The following is a 22,852-nucleotide window of genomic DNA, read 5'->3' on the forward strand; positions in this document are numbered from 1 at the left end:
ATAAGTACTATGCAGTTATGTCAAATAATATTATGTACCAGCTTTTAATATATGTGTGATGAGCTTATATATAGTTGTCAAACATTGAATAAGTAATTTTTCCATGTAAAATTGCTAGCATTTTGTGTCAGCTATTCGACATCACTGTCATGTACTGGATCTAATTTTGATTGATTTTATATTTCTTACTTAGTTCACGAAGACTTATATTTGTATGTTCCAAAATGAAATTCTCTATTCTTAAACTTCAAAAACAAAATCTTTTTTTTTGTTGTGACAAGTAGTTAAATTGTTACCTTTAAAGTTAAGCTCCATTAAAATGAAAGTGTATTCTTCCTCTTAGAACTACAGAAGTCAAAACTTTAAAATATCATAAATTACATTATTTTTACAAGTGTTTATTTAAAAAATAGAAATGTACAAACAACTTTACCAAAAATGTTTAAAGCTCAAAATCAATTCAAGCAAGCTACATGACCATCTCCTGTATTTCAAACTGAACATTAAATAAAATCAACACTGGTATTTCATCATACATGGTAAATAATACAGAACAGTGTCTGAATAGCTCAGCTATTATATACATGGATTTATATATAAATTTGCATAAATAATATTTTAAAACAAAATTTGTATGTACAACATCTAGTGTATAAGCATAACAAAATAAAGGGAAACCGCTGAGGATCAACTTTGCAATGATTGAGCTTGCATCAAAATTTGTAAAAATCAAATGGTAGTTATTATACATTGATCAATCAGGTCACACATAATATCTATAACATTAACATACTGAAGCAGCAAGAGAAGATAACTCAGCACCAAGAGAGGTAAGGAGGTATGAACAAATTCAATACTAATATACTTATTGTCACTTTAATATTGTAACTGGGAATGCAGTCTGAATCAAGTACTTGTGATTATTAAGGCTTGCATGAAGAGAACACATCAACATATAGTTACACTATATGAAAAATTGCAAGAAAAAGAAGGCATTTGAAGAAAATTTGGTTATGTTTTAAAGACAAAACATGATTAACTTAATCAAAACAGAGCTGTCAATATATGTTTAGAAATTTTACCTTAAAAAGAAAAATAGACTTTGTTCAAGGCCATAATAATAGACGTACATGAATATATACAAACAGTGAGAATACATATGGATAGTTCCTGTCAGTGACAGAGAAACACCCTGTGGTATCTTGCTGGGTTACGAAATAATTTGTTAAATAGAATGTTCTATATGTGTTGTTGTGCTTACACATATATATAAATTGAAATAATTCTTCTATATAAGTGGTCGGTAAACTTGTTGGGATATACAGTCATTTAATCAATAACCTAAGTTGTTTACTAATTAAAAGAGCTAAATGTTTCATAATTTGGCTTCAGATTGCTAACCCCTGCTCTAAATTTGGTTAAACACAAAAAAAAAAACAAAAAAAAAAGCAAGAATCACAAAATTACACTAAAACAATGGCAGAGCTATTTAAATTACTTTTTCTGACCAAAACAGGGGAACCTAATTTTTGTTATTCTTTTTTGCAGCAGTTCATGACAACGAAAGTTTAAAAAACAACTTAAATTACTCTAAACCCAATAATAGACAATAATAAATACAATTTTGATTTATGAGATTAAAAGCTTTTCAGTTTTACATAAATCAATATACACCATTTACAGTTCAATCTCAAATTATTTGACATTGTAAAATAATTTAAATAAAGATCCATAAAACATTGCAGAATTTGATAGATGAATCAGTTCTTTTTCAATTTTATTTTACAAAACTCAAACTGATGATGCAAAATTTTAAGTAGTCTAATTTTTTTTGTCTTTTAATGTTATATATAAAAATGCTAATGAAAATGTACAGCTCAAGATTTGAGTTATTTTTAATCTAATAAAAACTCTAATCATGCAATCTACAAAATAAAATTTTGAAAACCTTACCTCTATATTCCAAAATTGTTCATATATATATATATAAAAAAAAGCTCTGCTTCATAATATCACTTTGTCATTTCTCTTTTTTTACACTTTAAAAATACACACTTTCTTTTAATAAAACACTAGATACAAAAATAAAATGGAATTTATAAAATATTTATGCTGAAATTATATTTTCATTATAAAAAAAAACATTTTCAATGACAGTATATTGCATTCTATCATATAATGGTTGTATAAATATCAATATGATTAAAGATTACTAAGTTTAAATCAAGTAATTGATTACACATATTTCATAAGATATCAACCTACAAAAGAAATGTCACTATGAGATTCTTAAAAATTACATTACATAGCAAACTGGAAGATTTGGGCATCCCTTATAGATTTTGACAACACTTTTTTTTAAGTTGGAACTTTTTTCTTCTTGTTTTTGGGTTAGATTTCTAGTGAAACATACATGCTTTGTTTAAAGGTCAAAATTAAAATCTAAAGCACATACAAAAAATGTCACCACTTACAAAAATGATGCTGCCACACAATATCATATTTGATATAAAATTGAATATATAAAAATCAACCCTTATTGATTTATATATTAAATCATTTTCTTAAAATAATCCTATAAATATTATAAAAGAATAAGAAATCAACATTACATAACAAGTTTACAGATAAGATTATACAACAAGATTAAGGCTTATACATTTATCAGAGAAAATTCATCACAGAAATCAGTGCAGAAAGATCTGAAGTAAGAGATCAGCTCCTTGTTGCAATAGTTGCACCTTCATCCAATAGCAATCAAACTTCATCTTCCAATTGGTTTGTCTCCCTTTACAACAAAATCCTTCTAACTGGGCAATTTTTTGATATTCACAAATTTATGACTAGCATTCATCAACAATCCTGCTGAGACAAGTGCCACGATAATTAAATAACTCCAACATTGAGCAGTTTTCCTCACTGTACACAGGCAGGTTTCAACTTGATCTCAAGAATCAATGGAAGCAAATAAATGATTAAATTGTAACTGTTACAACTGTGCTATTAGGCACAATGATGTTTGTCATACAAATGAAGAAAAACCTGACAAGGGTGTCCTGGCACCTGCCACATTGTTCACAACCAAGTTGCCATTTGTTAAGCTGAAGGCGTAATGGCTGCTCTCCGCCTCACTGTCAGTGTATGTGTAGGCGTTGTGTGGGCTTTGAAAGCGGGGAGGAGGGTTATGGTGCCTGCTGGGCGGCTTACTGGTGCTGGCGCCCGCCCCACTACTGGTGTTGTTGCTGAAGCTCCTGTTGTAGTGGTTGTTATGGTTACTAAAAGCTGGTGGAGGAGGGGATGCGGGTACTGGACCTTTGGCAATGGAATCCATGCTGCTGGCATCACTGTCACTCTGGAAGTAATTTATAGAGTTCATTTCATTACTTTTTAACTAAAATTTATTTTATAGAGTTCATTTCATTAGTTTTTAACTAAAATTTATTTTATAGAGTTCATTTCGTTACTTTTTAACTAAAATTTATTTTATAGAGTTCATTTCATTAGTTTTTAACTAAAATTTATTTTATAGAGTTCATTTCGTTACTTTTTAACTAAAATTTATTTTATGAAGCTCATTTCATTAGTTTTTAACTAAAATTTATTTTATGAAGCTCATTTCATTAGTTTTTAACTAAAATTTATTTTATGAAGCTCATTTCATTACTTTTTAACTAAAATTTATTTTATGAAGTTATTAACAATACATTGCGTATGAAATTAAACCTAGTTTAAATGATAAGCAAATTAAAAAAAAAAAAAATAGTTTTGCGTTTCAATTCCTCAGAGGAATACCAGTTGTTAAATAAGTCTAGATTAAATAACCAGCAAAAAAAAAAATAATACAGAGCTAGATTTTATAACCATTTCATCTGCTAAGCCTCTCTCTTTAATTAAATCTAGTTTATATAACAAGCACGTAAAAAAAAATACTGTGCTGGCGTTGCCTACCATTTCATCTGATGAGTCCCCGAGGTTGGAGGGTTTCTCTGACAGGACTGAGCTTGAGTCGTCCGGCTGGACGGGTCGTATGGCTCCACCTGTGGCCCCCACTAAATGTAGGTTGCCCTCAGAGTAGGTCACACTTGCAGGGCTGGGCCGAGGTGGTGACCTATGGATATTATTTGAAACACAATCAGGGCACTTTTTTTTATTATTTTTAGAAGTGAACGATTTTTATTTAAGAAAATTTTAAAGTACTGAATAGTGTTTTTTTAAATATTGGAAGTATTCAGAGATTTCTAAAATTAATAAAAAAATGTAATCTTGCCTTGCATATATACTTGAAGTTCTGCCATTCCTCTGGACACTTCTGGTAGAGCGCCGTAACTCCATAGAAGGAAAACCTCCTTCTTCAGGCTCCGGAGTGGTTGTCATTACAGTTGTGGAGGTTGTTGAACGCTTTAATTCTTCTACAACATTATAAGGAAAACATAAGATGAGTTTAGTCTTTAAAGCATTTAATTAAATAATAAGTGGATTTCAAACTGCTAAATATTGTTGTAAAAAATGAGTTGCTTTTAATTTGATTTGATTGGATGTTTAATTTTTGTAAACACAAAGTAAATAATCATCTTTTCCCTTTTTGTGCCCAAGACACATTGGAATGCCACAGAAAGTTCCCTCCACTTTTGTCGGTCACCGGTAATATTACAAAGTGACTAATATACAATACTGTTGGAGAATTCATGCACTTACTTCCCTTTCTCCTGCGCCTCTCCACATAACACAGGACAGTGATAATAAGCAGGATGATGATAACACCAGCTAGAGCCACTATCACAAGAAACCACCACTGTGTGTGAAATGGACTTGACGACTGCTTGACAGGTACTGACAGACCAAACACAGAAATATTACAGACCATGACAACATCCACCATATGTGTAGACAATTATTTAGTTTAAATAAATCAAATAGAAGAGTATTAGGGGAACGGTAACATCATTCAGACGTTGCTAACTTCTGGTAAAACAATTCACACAAGCTGATGAACTGGTTTATAATCTTGACTATTCTCAATCTTAGCCAGACTAACCTGCTGTGCTTGGTGTTGTGTAGAGGTCAGAGGGCGCACTAGGCAGACTGATGCCATTAGAGTTGATTGCTCGGACTTGAAAATAATAGCCAATGCTGGGTCTAAGACTGGTGATTGAGATCTGTGCTGTGGGGTCTGGGTGGTTCACATCCAGCACAAAACTAAAGGTCTGGTCATCTAATACAGGAAAATAAATGGACTTTAATTGTGGGGGACATACACCATGATATGTAACTACACCATGAGCATGGTTTATCAATAGGTTTGTCATTTAGATACAATCTTTATTTCACCCTAACAACAAACAAGCTATCAAAACAAACCACCTGGTAATAGAATAAAATGGATCATTAGTGGAACAGCATCAAAGGGAAAAACAGATTTTTAATGATTAAAAATTAAATTTTTTATTCATATGGAATGTATATTTACAACGCTTTTTTTTTAAAATCCTGACAAAAGCTGTAACATGAATTATTTTTAATTTTGTCAGTTTAAAAACAGCATACAATGTTTTAAGGTAGCTGATATTTTTATTTAGGAAAAATGAAAATTGTTTACCCTCTGCTTTATAATAAATCTTGTAGGCAAGTACTGGAGTAGCACCTTGCCCCTGATTGGCCCATGAGAGTAGCAGTGTCTTCCCCTTGTCTTGGGTTGTAATCTCTGGTTTTTTGGGGGCCTCAGGGGAACCTGTAACATAACGTCCAGTTTATAGAATTTCATTCAGAGATTTGTTTTTTTACATAATCTGACATTAAAATGTTTTCACCATGGAAATGCAACCTGAGACAGAATTCAGCCTATATTTGGTTTAAAATAAGAACTTTTTTACATATCTAAAATATAACTTTTAGTTTAGCTTCTTAAATTTCATGAAGCAAAGACAATATATCCATTTTGTTTTAATCAAATGAAGTCAAACTGCTGACTAGACATTTTAATGTGCATAAAACAGGACAAAGTATTTCACACAAATTGCGAATAGAACAAAGGTTTGTCAGATTTGCAAAAAAAAAAAATCTAAAACTTAAAATACTGTTGTATATTTTAATTAGTGCTGATTAGTAACCATTTTTTTTTATTTTAACAGATGAAAGAAAATTAAGTCTATGTCAATAAAGCTGACAAGCTTGTGAGTTACCTTTCTGGGGTCCTATAGTAACACTCAAGTCTCTAGAGGCTCCTTTACCAATCCTAGTGTTGGCACTTAGAGAAAATGTGTAGTTGAGATTTTCCTTCAGGTTGTCAATGTACTGCCTGGTCTCTGTTCCTGGGATTCTGAGATTGGAAATATCTGTCTGCTCTGTAAACAAATCATAGTTAGGATCTTGGTGAAATGACAAGAATTTTAGAAACTCATGTTTAATGTTTATATAACTTAAAAGGTATTGTACACTAATTTTTATATTTAAAAAGAAAAGTATAACCAAAATAGTGTGATTTTAGATAATATTTACAGACAAATTTAATTAGAGGCAAAGTAAGCTTACGGTCATCAACAGAAGTGAAGTATTGCAGTGTGTAATGTGTGATCACCCCATTCAGCACTCTGGGAGGGTTCCACAGAATGATCAGCTCATTGAGTGTGATGTTCTGGAACCTGACGTTCTCTGGTGGGCCAGGTACTGAGGAGTCAAAAAAACAATTTATTTTAAATTACAAGGTGAGACTATCCTATACATTTTTTTTTTTACACTCAAAGCATTTGACAAGATACTCTACTTTTAAAATTATTTTTACAAAATTCAGAAGGAGAGATACAGTTTGAGCTAGGTACTCATCAAAGCTGGGTGGACTCAGGGAAAATGGTAACACTTAACTTGAGACTTATCAGGTAAAAAAATGAGTCCTATATAATTTTAAGACTAATTTATTAAAGATATTATATCTAGCTGGTCTCTTGTGTTAAAAAAAAAGCACATTGTTCTTTATAAATAGTTAACAACATGGTGATTTTTTGTTTTATCTGAAGCATTGAAAAAACCAATGGCAGGTGTCTATTGTAGACCAAAACAATTTGCTTACAATCTTCTGATGTCATCCTTGATACAGGTGTGCTCTTTGGGCTTTCCCCTGCTATGTTGATGGCTTGAACAGTGCAGCAGTAGTAGGTGAAGGGGGACAACCTGTTCACCACAGCCGTCAGTTCTGTCACAGACAGCTGCATTGGGCTGCCATCTGCGCACACGTTAGATGGAGATTGCCAAAATAAAACCTGGAATAGAAAATAATATTGGAATGAGGCAGAGTGATAAAATAGATCTTAAAACTCAATGATGATGCAATAGATTCTTTTATCTCAATGATTGGGTCATATATCTACCCTAATTTTTTTTTATTTAGATATCCTATTAAAAAAATATTTCTCACTACCCATTGTTTCCTAAGCAAATATTCGAGTAGAATACATTATTTGGTACAAGCAAAACACAAAATAACCTCAACAAAGATACAAACCAAAGGGAAACTACTCTAAATAGTACTATAATTACAGTTATCATTCTAAAGAACAGCGGTGAGTTTTAGCACTGACTTTTGGGATTTAATAAATAAACTAACAGCTTAAAAACTGTAGCACTGAAATCATCATCTTTCCCTTGTTGGTGCCCTGGATACATGAAGCATCACAGAAAGTTGTTTACATTTCTGGTGATCTCTGGCCACTTTCTAGGCTGTTACTCAACAGTCTGTTTCTTAACGGAAAATTCTCAGCTATGCCTCTCCAAGTTGTTATATACAGCACATATAATTTAATTATAAAATTTAATCACTGATTACATTTTTTATAAGAATGCTAAAAAAAAATTTTTTTTTAATTTCATAGGTTTTGTTTTATTGAGCTTCATTTCCATGTCTCCATAGTAACAGGTAAATACTGCTAGAAAAATACCTTGTATCCAATCAGCTGTCCATTGGTTGAGCCTGCAGGTGGTGGCTGCCAGGTAATTTCTATCTGTGTAGAGCTCCGGTTGAACATTTGCACATTTTCTGGAGCTTTGAATGGGGCTACAGGATTAAAATTAGGTAGAAAAATTAAAGGTATAGTTGAAAACGCTTATAGATTTTAATTTAAATACTTAAACACAATCTATAAAGAATCATGGAAAATTGAATTTAAAATTTTTTTATGGTTTGAAAATTTCATTTAAATCACGATTAAAGGCATTTTTTTTTAAATTAAATATTTCTAAAAAGTTTAAGATCATATTAAAAATATTAGTGTTTTAATAATTAAATAAATAATCAGATTAGAATATTTCATATGAGTTAAAAGTAAAATAAATAGACACAAAGTTTTAATAAGCACATAAAAAAGTGGAAAACACGAAAACATCATCAAACAATCACAAATATAAAAGCAACAAAAATGAAATATTTGAATGCCAAATGAATGTGTATTATTAGTGGAACAGAACTGCAACATTAAATGGTTAAACGCAAAAAGATTACATTTATAATACAATTGAAAATATGTCTTGGTTAATTTTCTAATAGTTAAAAAGGTCTTATATTAAAGATATATTAATTTAAATCTTGCCAGATTTCTTCAGTGTTAGTTGCCTTGGTCTGATGAAATAAAAAATTCTTACCAACATCCCCAACACGAAAAACCTGAAGTATACTAGGCGGACCGCGGCCAGCACTATTGGTGGTTAGAATCTGAATTTCATACTTGATCCCAATGGTAAGGGCTTGCAAGGTTGTGGTGGATGCTCCAAAAGGCACCACATCCTCTCTGAAAGCCCCAGCCCCTTCCTCTCTGTATTGTACGACATCATTCAAAGGGCTTCCGTTCCATGTTGGCTTTGGAGGTGGCTGGTTTTTATATGTATGGATAGGGTTGTTTAATATAGGTAAATGACGAATCATTGAAGCTAGACAGCACATATGAGGGGAGGCAACATGCCAAAACAGAAACTATCTACTCAATAGTTAATAAAATTATAATAGCAGACAAGGGGAAATAATAGGGAGGGGGGTTAATAAAGAGTATATTTTCTAAAATATATTTGTAAAAATAGTATAATGGTGACATTAATGGAAACAAGTAAGATTTTTTTTTTTTAATATTTTAAACATTTTGTTTAACTCTTTCTTTTTTTTTAAAAGACCTATTATGATTAACATTTTAAATTAAACAGTATCACAAGACAAGACCTATTTAAGAGTCATTTTATTATAATTTGAAATTTTAAGATGAACCAGAGTTTCTACGACATTAAGAGAAATAAAAGAAAAGATATTTTTTAAATATTCTGAAACATATTTAGACATTAAATAGGCCATTTATTAGGGAACAAAATTCTTCATACAAAACTTAAGTGAGATCAAATTAATCAGAGATATTTAAATTTAGGCTAAAAATTACAATCAATATTCAGGGGCAAGATAACATTCAGCAAGAAAGATCAATCTAAAAGCTACAACATTTAAATCAACATCAACCAATAGTATCATTGTAAGCAAATGAAAAGCCCAATGAGTACTAAACAGTGTAAAGCCAGCTACAAAACACTTGACTCTATGCTCAACACTGTGAGAAGATGGAACAGATTTCTCAACAAAAAAAATACCAATGTCCAGATAGCCAAACCCTGGCTTGCTCCACGGTCCCCCTCCGTAGAGATTACTGGCCTGGACATTGCTCATGTACTTCCTGCCTTGTAGCAGGTTGCCAACAAGACACTCTACATTCTGTGTAATGCTATAATGCCACATAGTGTCTGGGTCTTCTTCCAGCTTATACCTCACAGTGTAGCTCATTAGATAGTCACTGTTCCATTCACTCATTTTAAGGGGCTTTATAGAAAAAAATACCCACTGTTGGTCATTAAGTGAACAGAGAAATACTCTTATCTGACAGGGTACATATAGTAAACTATAATTTTTTTCAGAATCAAACATGTAAAAGATTAAGTGGTCAGCACTATACCCAGCAGCATTTAGGTTTCCTGCACCTAGGGCCTAAGCCTATCATAACTGGGTATAAAAATGGACTTGCTATGGACTCAGCACAATACAGAGAAACTATGAAGAAAGACAACCTAGAATTACACATAACTTGTTTCTGTAGCCACAATATCTGTAGCGATTGTGTAGTCAGTACAATGACAAGACTTCTTTTTTTGTCTCACAGAAATTCATAGTAACCTGAGAAATAACACAACTTTTGTGTGCAAGATTTAAAATATAAATTGACATTAAATAGTTATCTGATCGGCTATACAATTAATTTTAGATAGAGAATGGAAGTTCGATGTCGAGTTGTTTTTTTCCAACCTTTCACTGTCTTGACCACTCAGTAAAGGCAATTTCAAAAAGAATCTCTGAGATCTTTTTGTGATTCCATAACAGGGTAAGGTCTAAGAAAGCTGTGTAAATCTTAGTTCTGCAAGTAGGACACACAAAAATCTAACAATAACTCAAGGTGTTCAGGCCTGCTAAGATTTAGTTCTGTAAGTATGACACAAGACAATGTACCAAGTCAAGTCATACACATTTCTAGCACCCTCCCCTCTCAAACCTTAAAAGATCAATGAAAAGTTACAAACTCACCTCCCAAGTAATTTTGATTGAAGTTTGAGTCAACGCAACAATTTTCACATTCTGTGGGGCTCCATCTGGTTCTGTGGACAACATCAGCTCAGTTTAGGTTATGCCAAACATTTATTTTTATTCACCCAGATCAGCAGAGTATAAAATAAAAAGTATGTCATTGGGTGATTGCAGCGATTTAATTGAATGACGATTCAACAAGAGAAATACTAAATGGAGCTAGATTTTTATCTACTCAATGTTGACTTACTATCAGGTGCTGTCTGTAGCTCAGGGGACTCATTACTGAAGTCACTGGTGCCTACATCATTGGTGGCCACCATTCTAAACATGTAGAGACTGTTGGGCTGGAGTCTGTCATGGGAAGTAAGCCAAAGAGATTTGAGTCATGGGAAGTAAGCCAAAGAGATTTGAGTCATGTTATACTAGTAGTAAACATTACATATTTGTTTTGTGCACAGAAATTACACTAGAAATAGTTGAAGTTAACTTAAAGTTGGACTGATGACTTCTTCATACAAAATATGACTGCTTTGTTTAAATGTAAGTGGAGAATAAATACTATAATAAGACTTATAAGAATACCCCTGTCTATCAAAAAATATTTACTCAAGTTAGTTTATCAAGCAAAATTTAGGATTTCATTTTAATTAAACATAAATGCCTACCAATATATAACATAACATCAAAACAAAATGCTAGTCTGTAAAACTGTGCTTCTATATTTTTTAATAAAACACATTGTGAAACAAACACAAAAATCTGATCAAATACAAGAGCAGCTAACCCTTGAACGACATAGGAAGTTGACTGTGGTTTAATGGCTTGATCCACAACCCTCCAACTGTCGTCCCTCTTCTTGTAGTGGGCAGTGAAGTTTCTAACAGGCCCAAAGTTATCATTGCCAGCTGTCCAGATGATGGTCACAGACCTAGCTTTGATTTCATCTTTGTCAATACGAAGGGTTGGAGGATCAGGTCGACCTAAGACAGTCACACAAACATTGGCAAATTATTCAATTTAAAAAAAAATTATAGCTATTTAAATTTCTTTAGAATTCTGATTACATTTTAGCATTATACATTCTAATAAAATAAAATTTTTAAAAAATTCTTTTAAAACAGTTCTGAATTTTAGAAGAATAATAAATGAGCTTTCTATTAATAGTATAAAACTCACTACTAGTTGTTTTTACCTCTATTGGCAATGGTGTAGACATCAACTTTTGCTGCCTCCCCCCAGCCATTTTCAGTTCTAGCGGTCACAGCAAAAATGTAGTAGGTCTCCCTGGTCAGGTTGGTGACAGTGTGCTGGAACACAGTCTCAGGTTTTTCTGTGTAGTTGATGTCCAGCACTGAGTCGGGCTGGTCTCTCTGCTTGTAGGAGACCTTATAGCCTTGGATGATGCCATTAGGCTCATTAGGCGTCTGCCAAACCACTGTGGCTGTTGTTTCAGTGACTTGTGGGAAATATATGATGACTGGAGGCCCTGGGACTGTTGGAGATAAACGTTTGCAGCTTTTAATATTACATTTGTTTACTAAAATTTTTAAATCAATATTACTAATATTGTTTTCAATCAAATAAAATAAGTAAAAAAAAAACTTTAATCCCATTCTAAATTTCAACTGAATTGTAACAGGAGTTAAAAAAATCCCCCCCCCCCCCACCCCCTCCCCCCGATACACATATGATTAGCAAACAGTCCCAAAAAAAAATATGAACTACTAATTCTTTTAAACAAAAGTAACAGAAATGTAATAGAGAGTAAAAGAGGCTATACCATCCGCAGCAGTTTTCACAGTGACAAAGTTACTAATAGTCCCATCTCCAATCCTGCTAAAAGCCAGCACCTGGATGTCGTAGTCTATGTATTTACGGAGACCAGTAAGTGTTGCGGTCAACTTGGTGGCCCCGTTGACCACATATGTACTTGATTCAGCTCCAGGGAGCCTTGGCTTATAGATAACCTGCCAAGTAAGACAATTTGTAATCAACTTGATCATTTATATTAGAAATTAGGCCTAAATTACAAGCAATCAAAAGAAATACCCAAAAGGCTAAATTTGAAATTAATACTCCTTTTATTTACACTACTTTCAAATTTAATTAAAAAACTATAGACATGTTTTCAATGTGAATCTATGTGATGATCTTCCCGATTTAAAGGAAGTAGTTTGTGCACAGTGTCTTACCTAATAAAATGGCATTATATTTTAACCTAGACATTAATCATTCTACAAAATAATTTCTTTTTAAATGAAACATCACTTTACCTTATAGCCCATGATGTTTCCATTCTGTTGTAAGATGGATACAGGTAGCCAGGTAACTGTTATACTAGTGGATGACGTGGCTGTGGCAAAAATATTTCCAGGAAACGTACTGGGGACTGTGAATATAAGCATTTTAAAATTCAATAAAATTGATCAATTTAGTGTTTATGTTGGAAAAATATGAGTAGTGAAGAGGTAAATTGAAAAATATGTTATTATCTACATAGACTAATTTCAATGCTAACCATCTTCTTCTGTTCTTTCAGAGAGGGTGGGGCTTGGGTTACTGCTGCCAACAGCATTGTAGGAGATCATCAAGATTTGGTAGTCCATCCACTCTTCAAGGTTGCTCAGCACCCACTCCTGAATGCTGCTTCCGTTGCTTAGCTCCACAGTAGTCCAGTCAGGCTGCCTCACTAGATCTAGATCAGCAGCAGACGTCGTGTTCACATCCACATCTTTGCTCCATCTCCTGTAGCGAATTTTGTATCCTAAGAAGTCACCATTCCATTCTGTGCGGGGTATTTGCTGTTTATCAAATATAAAATAAAAGTAAACAAACTAGAATGCGCACATAGTATTAATATATCATAATATAAAGGAAAAACAAAAATTGTGTTTTAAAGAGCAAGTCTTTAATTTGTCTAGGTTCCAATTGTATTTTTCTATGAACTAGATTAATTGTAACTAGCTGTTCTTGAATGCAGCAATATTAATCAATTGTCAATGAACATATTCAGGTTTGTTTTTGTAAAAAAAAAATCTTGTGACAAAAAAAAAACTACATAGACCTACCCTCCATCTGACTCTGATTGCCTTAGAGCTGATAGCCCTGGGGGTCACGTCCTCTGGAGGAACACCTGGCGCTGCCTGTTTAGTCTGGAACTGGTTGCAGGGCTGACTGGGCTGGCTGTTGCCCACCACATTCTGGGCAGTGATCCTAAGCTGGTAGCGAGTGTAGGGCCGAAGGTTTTGTACAAGAATTTGGTCGGCAGATGGATCACTGACAGTGAAGATTCTAAACCACGTAGCATTATTTTCTTCTTGAGCCTGGAGAAATGATAATCGTTTAAAAAAATAAAAAATTCCAAACTGTTTCTCCAACAACAAAAATATTTAACAGCACATTTAAATAAGGGAATAAACTTTACTTCAACAATCCATAAGGTTATAGATGTCTTCCCATCATCTCCAGGTCTAAATTGCAACATAACTGTTCTTGCTTCAATGTTGGTTACAGCCAGTTGTGTAGGTGGTTCAGGTAATTCTTTTTTTTAAAAATTGTAATCATTAAACTATTAAATAAAATGTAACTTGTTACAATATTTCTGAATGGTTATAATATTAATATAACTAATACCCATTTGTATCAAGCAACTCATTCACAAGGTGGTAGTCTTGATTTAATAACACACATTTCCCCCTTGTATCTAGCAAACATTTACCAGTTGGGACTCTAGATATTATCTCACATATTGCACCCCCACCCCTTGTATCAAGCAAACAGTTACCAGGTGGGACTCGAGATATAATCTGACATATTACACCCCCCCACCCTCCTTGTATCAAGCAAACATTTACCAGCAGGAATTCCTGATATAATCTCACATATTGCACCCCCCCCCCTTGTATCAAGCAAACAGTTACCAGGTGGGACTCCTGATTTAATCTCTGTAGATTTGGCTGGGCCAAGCCCAACTTTTGTCTTGGCCTGTACAGAGATGATGTATGTAGTCTCATACAGCAGATTGCTCAAAGTGTGGGACAGCGTTTCATTACTCCGGTCAACCGACACTGGGGACGCTGTACTGTCTTTGACTTGGTATGTGATTGTATAGCCTGTAACACGGTGCATTAGATTAGTGACAGGTAATACATGGAACATTAGTGTAATCACAGGCAATACATTATTTACACCCTTATATAATATTTTAATTTAATATACATATTAATAATGATATTATCATTTAAAGTAAAATGCAAACCAATAATATCAGTATTGTGATTATCCTTTAATTTTGCGCTGTATTTTTTTTGCTATAACAAATCTAAAACCTCATGGTTAAATGAAATACTTAAATACAAATATAGGTAATATGTAGATCTTATTTACTGAACTATTCTTTATGGTTCATTTATTTATTTACATTTTAGTATTATAGCTTTATAATTTACAACAAATGCAGACCTGTAAGAACTCCATTAGTTTCTAAAGGGGGCTGCCAGACAATTTTCAGTGTCTGATCTATAACATTGACTATCTTTAGATCTGCCACAGGTCCAGGGACTGAAAAATGAAATTGTGTCTGACATGTTTATGTGATTGAATAGCAATTAGAATACTACAGTGAAAGACTTAATGTAGATGTAAAACACTTTTTCTGAGACCTGATGAACCAAAATACAGATGCAGATCTTATTTCTGTGGATATGGAGATATGATGGTATTGAGTGAACAGTCATCTTTATTTACTTTAATTACATTAACTCTTTACAATTCTCAGATTTAGTAGTGAAATATTGGAATCCTCAGGTCTATATAGTAAAATGTTCACTAAAACATTATTAAGCAAGGAAAGCATATAGTGTTATGCATCACTGTTTAGGTAATTGAATGTAGTATCAGCATAAATTATAAAATCAACTTTATCATGTGTGACCTTGAGACCACAATTAATTAATTAATTAATTAAATTTGACTTTTTTTTTTTTTTTACTAAAGACATGACAGACATAAAGAAGAAAAAAAATAAGCCTTGCTCTATAATAAAACAAAGTAATGTTTATTGAATAGATTATTCATTTCTGTGTATAAAACAGGTGATGTAGTACATTTTGAACAAGAACTGAAAAAATTATGCAATAAACAGTAACATGACCTGTGTAAGGGGAAATAAGTGAAAATTTAAAAAAAAAAAATATTTGTAAAGAAATTATTATTATCAATGTTTACAAAGATGAGGTTATTGATAACAAAAGAAAAATGAAACAAGGTTTAAGAAGACTGGTGAAATTTTAACAAACAGTTTTTCTTTCTATGGAAACATAGATACGTATCACAGGTGCGACACTTAGTGGTGACCTTTCTCTCTATACCTAAAGTTCTATAACATAATTTACAATTACGCCTAGAGCGACTAAATTCTGGAACAATACTATGGCTAGGTTTAACTTTCTTAACTTTAGCTTTTTTAAGTGTAACTTTAAGTTTAAGAGCTGAGGGTATTTCTTGAAACATATCTATTTTTGCTAATTCTCGAATGAGCTCCTCTGTAAAATCTAACTGTAAGTATCTTTTTGGCCTAGCAAGTTCCACAAGATCAGGGTTGGTCTTTCTCCATTCCTGAAATAAAATGTAACTATTAACCCTAGAAATATCAATGAAATGAAAAAACAGAGTTCTCCAAAACTTTTTAGTTTTTTCTTAGAACATTATATTTATTAATTAATTGGTCACTCTTATCTACCCCTCCCATATGTGAATTATATTCCTGAATAATATGTGGTTGATCAACAGACAACTGTGTAAAAATACCTCCAACCTTAGTTCTTCTGTTTACCTTTGCTGAACCATTAGCTGTCATAAAATTAGACATTACAGACACAGTTTTATTATCACGCCACTGAACTGTTACAATTTCCCGTTCCCTAAACCATCGCATATCACCTCTTTTTGAAACTTTTTCAAAAGACTTCACATCTTTTAGAGCAATAGGAAAACCTTTTCTATTTTTAAAATTGTGCCACAAGCACCAATTCCACATTTAAAAAGATCTTTCAATAGTTTAACACTAGTATAAAAGTTGTCAAAAAATAAAAGATAACCCTGATTCATAACTGATTTTGACAATCGCATTACTACATCATAAGCTAAGCCAAAGGTAGAAGTCTGTGGTGTCTTGTCTTGCTTACCTAAATAAACTTCAAAATCATAAGTTTAGCCAGTAATAGATTCAGCTAATACCCATAGTTTCATTCCCCATTTAGTTGGCTTATCACGAATATACTGATGGAAAGTGTATCTGCCCTTATTTCTTACCATTCTTTCATCAATAGACAAATGTTGGTTTGGCTGATAAAGTGCCTGACATTTTCTATGAATGTATTCATACAAAAACCTTACTTTACTCAGCTTGTCATCTGGGTTTTCTGTCTCAAAGTTTGAAACCTTTAAAAAAGACATTATTTGTGTGAATCTCTTCTTCGTCATGAATCTACGAGCCCATAAGCCATGGTAAAGAGACGATGTGCACCAATATTTTGCTACACTTGGTGCTTGAACTATGGACATGTACATCAGCAAACCTAAAAAAGAATAAAACTCATCGATACTTAAATTATACCACCCTTTGAAGACAGAAGGTCTTGTTGGTCCACAGTGTGCTGCATACTTGTTCGTGTACATAACGATTGTCTTCACCAGATCCACCGTGAAGTACAGCTTGAAAAAGGACACAGGGCTCAAGAATTCCCTAGCAGCACTTTTAGTTAACTTCTCCCCAGTTTGACTAAGATGAATTCCAGGTTGCTTAGCAGGTCAGAATTTGGGAAGGCGAACTGGGGGACCACCGTCTACATCAGATGCTGTCTTGGGTCTGAAAACAAAAAAATAAAATATGAAATAAATGTTGACAACTTAGATAATAATGAAATGATTTATTATATACAATTTAATAGCAAGGGAAAATTGAAATATAGGCCTACTTTAGTAACTAAGCAAGTACAGTTAGATAACAGTTAATACAAATCAAAAATGATTTGGCAAAGTTACAAGATGCTAGAGCATCCAATGTAAACAGCTCCTTAGCAACCATTTTTTTTTATTTACTGGTGTGAATGGTGTATTTAAAAAAAAAATGTTTGTATGCATTATAAATAATATAATTACTTCAAATTACATGGAATTTTTAAAAAAAGAATGCTGTAACTAATACCGGTGTTTGTTATAAAGATTAATATATAGGTGGGGTAATTTAACTAAAAATGTTCAGTTTTAGTAGTGAAAAAAAAAGATGTAAACTCACAGAAGACTATTCCCTTGTTGTGTAGAGTTACTAACAGAGGTATTTCCCAAATCTTCATCTGAATCTTCGATATCTGTTTCCACAATATCTTCATCAGACGATTCATCACAAAAACTCATGTCACTTTCGTCGTTAGGCATTTTATTTTCAATTAATTCGAGCTGCCTGTCTCAAATCGACTTCACGAAAAATCCAAAATGCTCGGTTCAAGTGTTTTCTTTCGCAATTTTCATAATAAGAAAATAAGTTTCGCATTTTATGTGTGTTATTTATAAATGATAATACAATTAGGAAAATAATGCAGTTAAAAAAAATTTAAAAAGCTTAGTGCTTGTTATTCAAAAATACACATTTCTGCGTCGATCTTATAAGAACGATGGCTAAGGGAGAGAATTGAAAAGAGTTAAACAGTTGGTAGATCTTGAGTGATTCAAGCCAGGAACTTAAGACTTGTTTTATCTGCAGTGCAAACAAACTGTCAGCTGTTACTGGCTTAACAAATAACTAAATTACCACCAAATAACACATTTACTCACTGTCCTCTAGTGTGCGTATAGACTGGGATGGGCTTTGTGGTCCTGCTCCTACAGCTGTCCTACAGGCTATCTGAACATCATACACTGTGTACTTAGATAAACCCACAATGTTATAGGACTGAAAAAGGTGAAAATCAAAATATTCAATTGCAAGATTTTAAATAAACTTAAAAACTCCTGTATACTATTCAAAAAACTAAAACAAGACAACTCTGATTGGATAGAAGCAGTTTTACAGTAAAGCTGCATTCTGAACTCATAATCCTCTTAACTTTTAAAATAAAATAAAGATACTAGATCAATACATTTTAATTTTCTGTTGTGCTGGAGTTTGTGGAGTATTTACAAATTTTATTTTAAATTTCCAACTTACAAGAGCTTAAAGAAGTGCAAGACTAACCTGTCTCCCTATTGGATTTTGTTCATCAAACCGCACAACCTCAAATTTTTTCAAGATGCCATTTTGTCTAACTTCTATTTCATAACCCTGATTGACTCCATTCAACTGCCCAGGTGGTGGTGGATTCCATTCAGCTCTATGGAAACAATCAAGGATGAATTTGCTTTGCTTTGTCAGTAAACATTTTCTATGACATGGGTTTCAAAGGACAAGTTAAATAAAAAGACTAACAGAAATGAATGTATGAAGCCAGTAAAATAAAAACACACACTGGAAAGTATTTGGCACAGAATAAAATATTCTTTACCTAATGGTAGTAGAATTGGGTGAAGCAAGGGTCACATTGATAGGGGCAGCACTTGGTTTCCCCTGGGCGGTGACGACAAAAAAATCTGAACTGTTCACGCCAGGCCCTTTCTCGTTGTACGCTGCGATTCTTACTCTGTATCTTTTGTTGTAGGCCAAGTTGATGATGGTGGTCTGGCGTATGTCTTTACCACTTACGTTTTGGAGTCTTTCTGTATCATCGCCAAATGCTTCAATCTAAATAGTATCAAGCAAATGTAAAGTAGCATCAGTCTTAACACTAATACATGCTATTGAATGCGTAGCATTTTTTTTATGAATACAGAAGGACTTTACTTTGTATTTACATAATAATAATTAATGAAAATAAATGAGGAGTACTTTAGCAATACTCGCTAAATCCACTTTTTGAAAAAAGCAAGTTATTCTTGTAGCCTTCTTAATTAAGTGGCAATTAAGCAGTAAACAAATTTTTGTTCTAAAAATAAATAAATTTCTTAACAGTAAAATATAAAAAATCATAAGGTTAGTTAACAAGAAAAAGAGTTTTAAAGTTGATTTCCTCAAAATTAGTGACTTTGCAGGTTTTGCAAGTGGACTCCTGAAATAAAAGAGCAAAATACCTTGTAAAATATATAGTAGCCAAGTAGAATGCCATTCCATGATGCTTCTGGTGGAGGTTCCCACTGAACTACAATCTCTTGTCCCTGTCCTGGCATACAGAACAGGTTTTTGGGTGCTTCACTTGGTGCTAAAAAATACAAATTATATTTGTAAAATAAAACTAAATTCCAACAGTTCTATACTTCTTACAATTATTTTAAAATGTAATATAATGTTGAAAAATTCCAAGTTGATTTTTAAAAAATAAAACTTTCACTTTTTTATTTGTGGAACAAAACAAGTTTCTAAATTTATTTTCAGTTTCTAATTAGTTCAATGTTTATTTTTCCTCTTACGCTGAGCTGGCATTTTAATAGCCTCATCTGCAGGGGCTGCAGGACTGGGTTCACTCTCTCCCACCTGGTTGACTGCCTTCATTTGAAAACGGTAATACTGGGAGGGTAGTAAACCACTGACAACTGCATATCTGAGTTCAGGAGCAACGTTGCTGTTGATGGTAACCCACGGTCGGTTGATATCTATGCCAGCTAGAATTTATTAAGAAGACAAAAGATTAACATGAATTAAATTGAGCAAAATATTTTTAAGCTAAAAAGTTTTTAAGATCTATACAAATGCTGGGTTGCAATGTATTATCAAGCTTATGCACATAAATTTTTATGACGAAGTAAACAGAGTATTAAGAGATCAGATCTAAAGCCTATGTGGGGCATCACATTACACAAGATTTACAGAACTTGCATAGCTAATTTATTTTCTAATGTTCTCTATAAAATAAACCTATAAAAGCTATAAAAAAAAAAAAAACTACTGTTATTGTAACTTTAATCATTATTTAAAAGCTTAGTTTAAAAAATAAAGTTCAAAATAAACCAACATGAAATACACTTTTTGTGTGTACATTTAGCTCAGGAGCTCAGGGATTTTAGGTTCATGAGCTGCGAGTTGTAAGTTTTAATTAACCAATAGAATCTTACCAAAAGATTCCTGCCTGTTCTGTATAATAAATTTGATAATGGGAGTATCGCCATCATAACTCTGAGTCCAGTTTATCATAACACTGTTGGGTATTTGAGAGTACAGGGAAACTTTTGTGATGCTTGGGGCTCCTGGTATATCTGTAAAACAAAAAATTTTATTACTGGAGCATGGCTTTAAAAAAATATTTTAAAGCTAACATAAATGTCTACCTTTTTCTTCTAGGAAATAGTCCCATATATGAAACATTGTTTGGGTGATGACCTACCAATGACTGTTAATGTTGCAATCCTACTATCACTGCCACCTTGGGATTTGACAGCACACTCATATCTGCCAGTATCAGAACCTTTCAAATTAACAATAACCAGAGATCCATTGCTCAAGATGCTGTATCGTGAGTCAGATGTGATATTCTGCAAAAATACAATGATAGCTATGTATTTCCACAAAAAATATATAGCTGTTTATTATTTCTAAATGGAAAGTGTCAATAGAATCCTCCTATTATTTTCAATAAACTTGAGCAATGACTATTTAGTAAGTATCCATCTCATAATAAGAATAAATTAAAAATTTGGACCTTTCTAATACATGAACATAAATTTTTGAAAAAAAAAACAACAGATTTGACCTAACAACTATTTTACTTTGAAAGTGAAATTTCATTCAATTGATTTAACTAATTTAAGTTAGTTTTTCTTTATTACCTAAAGTTATGAAATTATTTACAGTGATAAATGGGCCATGAAAATGGAATACACAATAAGTAAACACAAAACTAATTAACAATATACATGCATTCATCACTTGATTAATAAAGTGTTTCTGCTGAACTAACCTGTTTAATGAAGTCAGGAGACTTGTAAAAATACCAGGACCAAGTGGGGGTAATGGAGGGGTCAATGAGTACTCCACAGTCCAATGTGGCATCTGTGGCCAGGATTTTTGACATGTTCTGTGGTGGCTTTGTGATCTGTGTTTTTACTGTAATAATCAAGCAAAGTAACAGTTAATTAATGGAATATGATAATTTAAATGCAAAAATAGTTAATATGAAATATGTTATATAATTATATTGAGTGATCAGTTTGGATAAAAATTACAAACAATAAGCTTTTTTTTTTTAAAAAAGTAAGAGAGCATCATACTTATAACAGTGAGGTTTGCACTAGCTGAAACTCGTCCTTTGATGTTGACAGCAGTGCAGGTGTAAAGACCACTGTCAGATTTTACAACTCTACTGATTAAAAGCTGATCACTGTTAATCCAAAAGCGATCTCCATTGGATATATTCACGCCATCTAGAAAAATAAGTTTTACTATCTGAGCTTTTTCCCACAACCATACTGATTACATACATAAAAGAATTATTTTTATAAATAAATATGAAATTCACTTTTCTAAATTCAAAACTTTTTTCACTTTCCAGACTGCATACAAACCCTGATTATCTAATAAGCCTAAAAACATTAGCTGAACAGCAAAGTAATATATAATAATAATAATAATAATAGTAATATTTTATAAATAACTTTAAGATGATATTTTTACTCCAAGAAATGTAACAAAAATAACGAGAAACATTACAAAAGATGATATATTTACTTTTGGTCCAATACACATCAGGCTGTGGGCCACCTTTGACTCGGCAAATAAAACCTGTGTTTTCTAGTTCAATAACTACCTTGCTTGTAGGTCCCTCAGTGATTGTGGGTGGGGCACCTATTGATTGGATAGGCTTAAAGTCAGTAACTAAATGGTAAAAGGACCTAATACATAGGAATATTTATGTGAGGATTAGTTTTTGTTTTAAATACTGTTGTATTAATAAAATTCAAAGAATAAAATTTAACAAAATGTTTGAAATCTATTTATTAAAAAATATGTACATGATAAGAAACTTACTGTTGACAACAAGTTGTGTATAAGTTTGAGCTTCACCAACACTATTGGAACCAAAACACTGATAGACCCCGGAATCTTCTAAATCCACACTGGCAATATAAAGTGTGCCATTGGAGAACAACTGATACCTGTCAAAGAAAATATGCAAATAAATTATACCCTGAGTACCAAGCATGCGAGAATAATGGTAAAGAAAATGTAAATTT

General features: G+C 32.6%; 1 protein-coding gene across 1 annotated transcript in view; it reads right to left on the bottom strand.

Annotated features, from left to right (window-relative positions):
* Nucleotides 1-131: 131 nt before the first annotated feature.
* LOC131953278 (protein sidekick-2) overlaps nt 132-22,852 on the bottom strand; it is a 28,196-nt gene continuing 5,475 nt past the window's right edge. Inside the window, exons 8-40 of the mRNA XM_059316396.1 lie at nt 22,647-22,774; nt 22,347-22,463; nt 21,890-22,042; nt 21,580-21,725; nt 21,007-21,154; nt 20,738-20,878; nt 20,096-20,287; nt 19,760-19,887; nt 19,138-19,373; nt 18,831-18,966; nt 18,431-18,548; nt 15,059-15,157; nt 14,518-14,709; nt 14,022-14,137; nt 13,666-13,920; nt 13,116-13,398; nt 12,871-12,986; nt 12,378-12,564; nt 11,790-12,089; nt 11,382-11,577; nt 10,845-10,948; nt 10,595-10,665; nt 8,629-8,854; nt 7,929-8,044; nt 7,064-7,253; nt 6,529-6,663; nt 6,180-6,341; nt 5,597-5,728; nt 5,036-5,212; nt 4,696-4,830; nt 4,268-4,409; nt 3,949-4,108; nt 132-3,352 (exon numbers count right to left, since the gene is read on the bottom strand). Of these exons, the coding sequence (XP_059172379.1) occupies nt 3,023-3,352; nt 3,949-4,108; nt 4,268-4,409; nt 4,696-4,830; nt 5,036-5,212; nt 5,597-5,728; nt 6,180-6,341; nt 6,529-6,663; nt 7,064-7,253; nt 7,929-8,044; nt 8,629-8,854; nt 10,595-10,665; nt 10,845-10,948; nt 11,382-11,577; nt 11,790-12,089; nt 12,378-12,564; nt 12,871-12,986; nt 13,116-13,398; nt 13,666-13,920; nt 14,022-14,137; nt 14,518-14,709; nt 15,059-15,157; nt 18,431-18,548; nt 18,831-18,966; nt 19,138-19,373; nt 19,760-19,887; nt 20,096-20,287; nt 20,738-20,878; nt 21,007-21,154; nt 21,580-21,725; nt 21,890-22,042; nt 22,347-22,463; nt 22,647-22,774 (5,467 nt within the window). The 3' untranslated portion in view covers nt 132-3,022. The remainder of the gene's footprint in view (nt 3,353-3,948; nt 4,109-4,267; nt 4,410-4,695; nt 4,831-5,035; nt 5,213-5,596; nt 5,729-6,179; nt 6,342-6,528; nt 6,664-7,063; nt 7,254-7,928; nt 8,045-8,628; nt 8,855-10,594; nt 10,666-10,844; nt 10,949-11,381; nt 11,578-11,789; nt 12,090-12,377; nt 12,565-12,870; nt 12,987-13,115; nt 13,399-13,665; nt 13,921-14,021; nt 14,138-14,517; nt 14,710-15,058; nt 15,158-18,430; nt 18,549-18,830; nt 18,967-19,137; nt 19,374-19,759; nt 19,888-20,095; nt 20,288-20,737; nt 20,879-21,006; nt 21,155-21,579; nt 21,726-21,889; nt 22,043-22,346; nt 22,464-22,646; nt 22,775-22,852) is intronic.

This window comes from Physella acuta, unplaced genomic scaffold (assembly GCF_028476545.2).
Source record: "Physella acuta isolate Inbredline_101_S28 unplaced genomic scaffold, ASM2847654v3 ptg000915l, whole genome shotgun sequence".
NCBI classification, from domain to species: Eukaryota; Metazoa; Mollusca; class Gastropoda; family Physidae; genus Physella; species Physella acuta.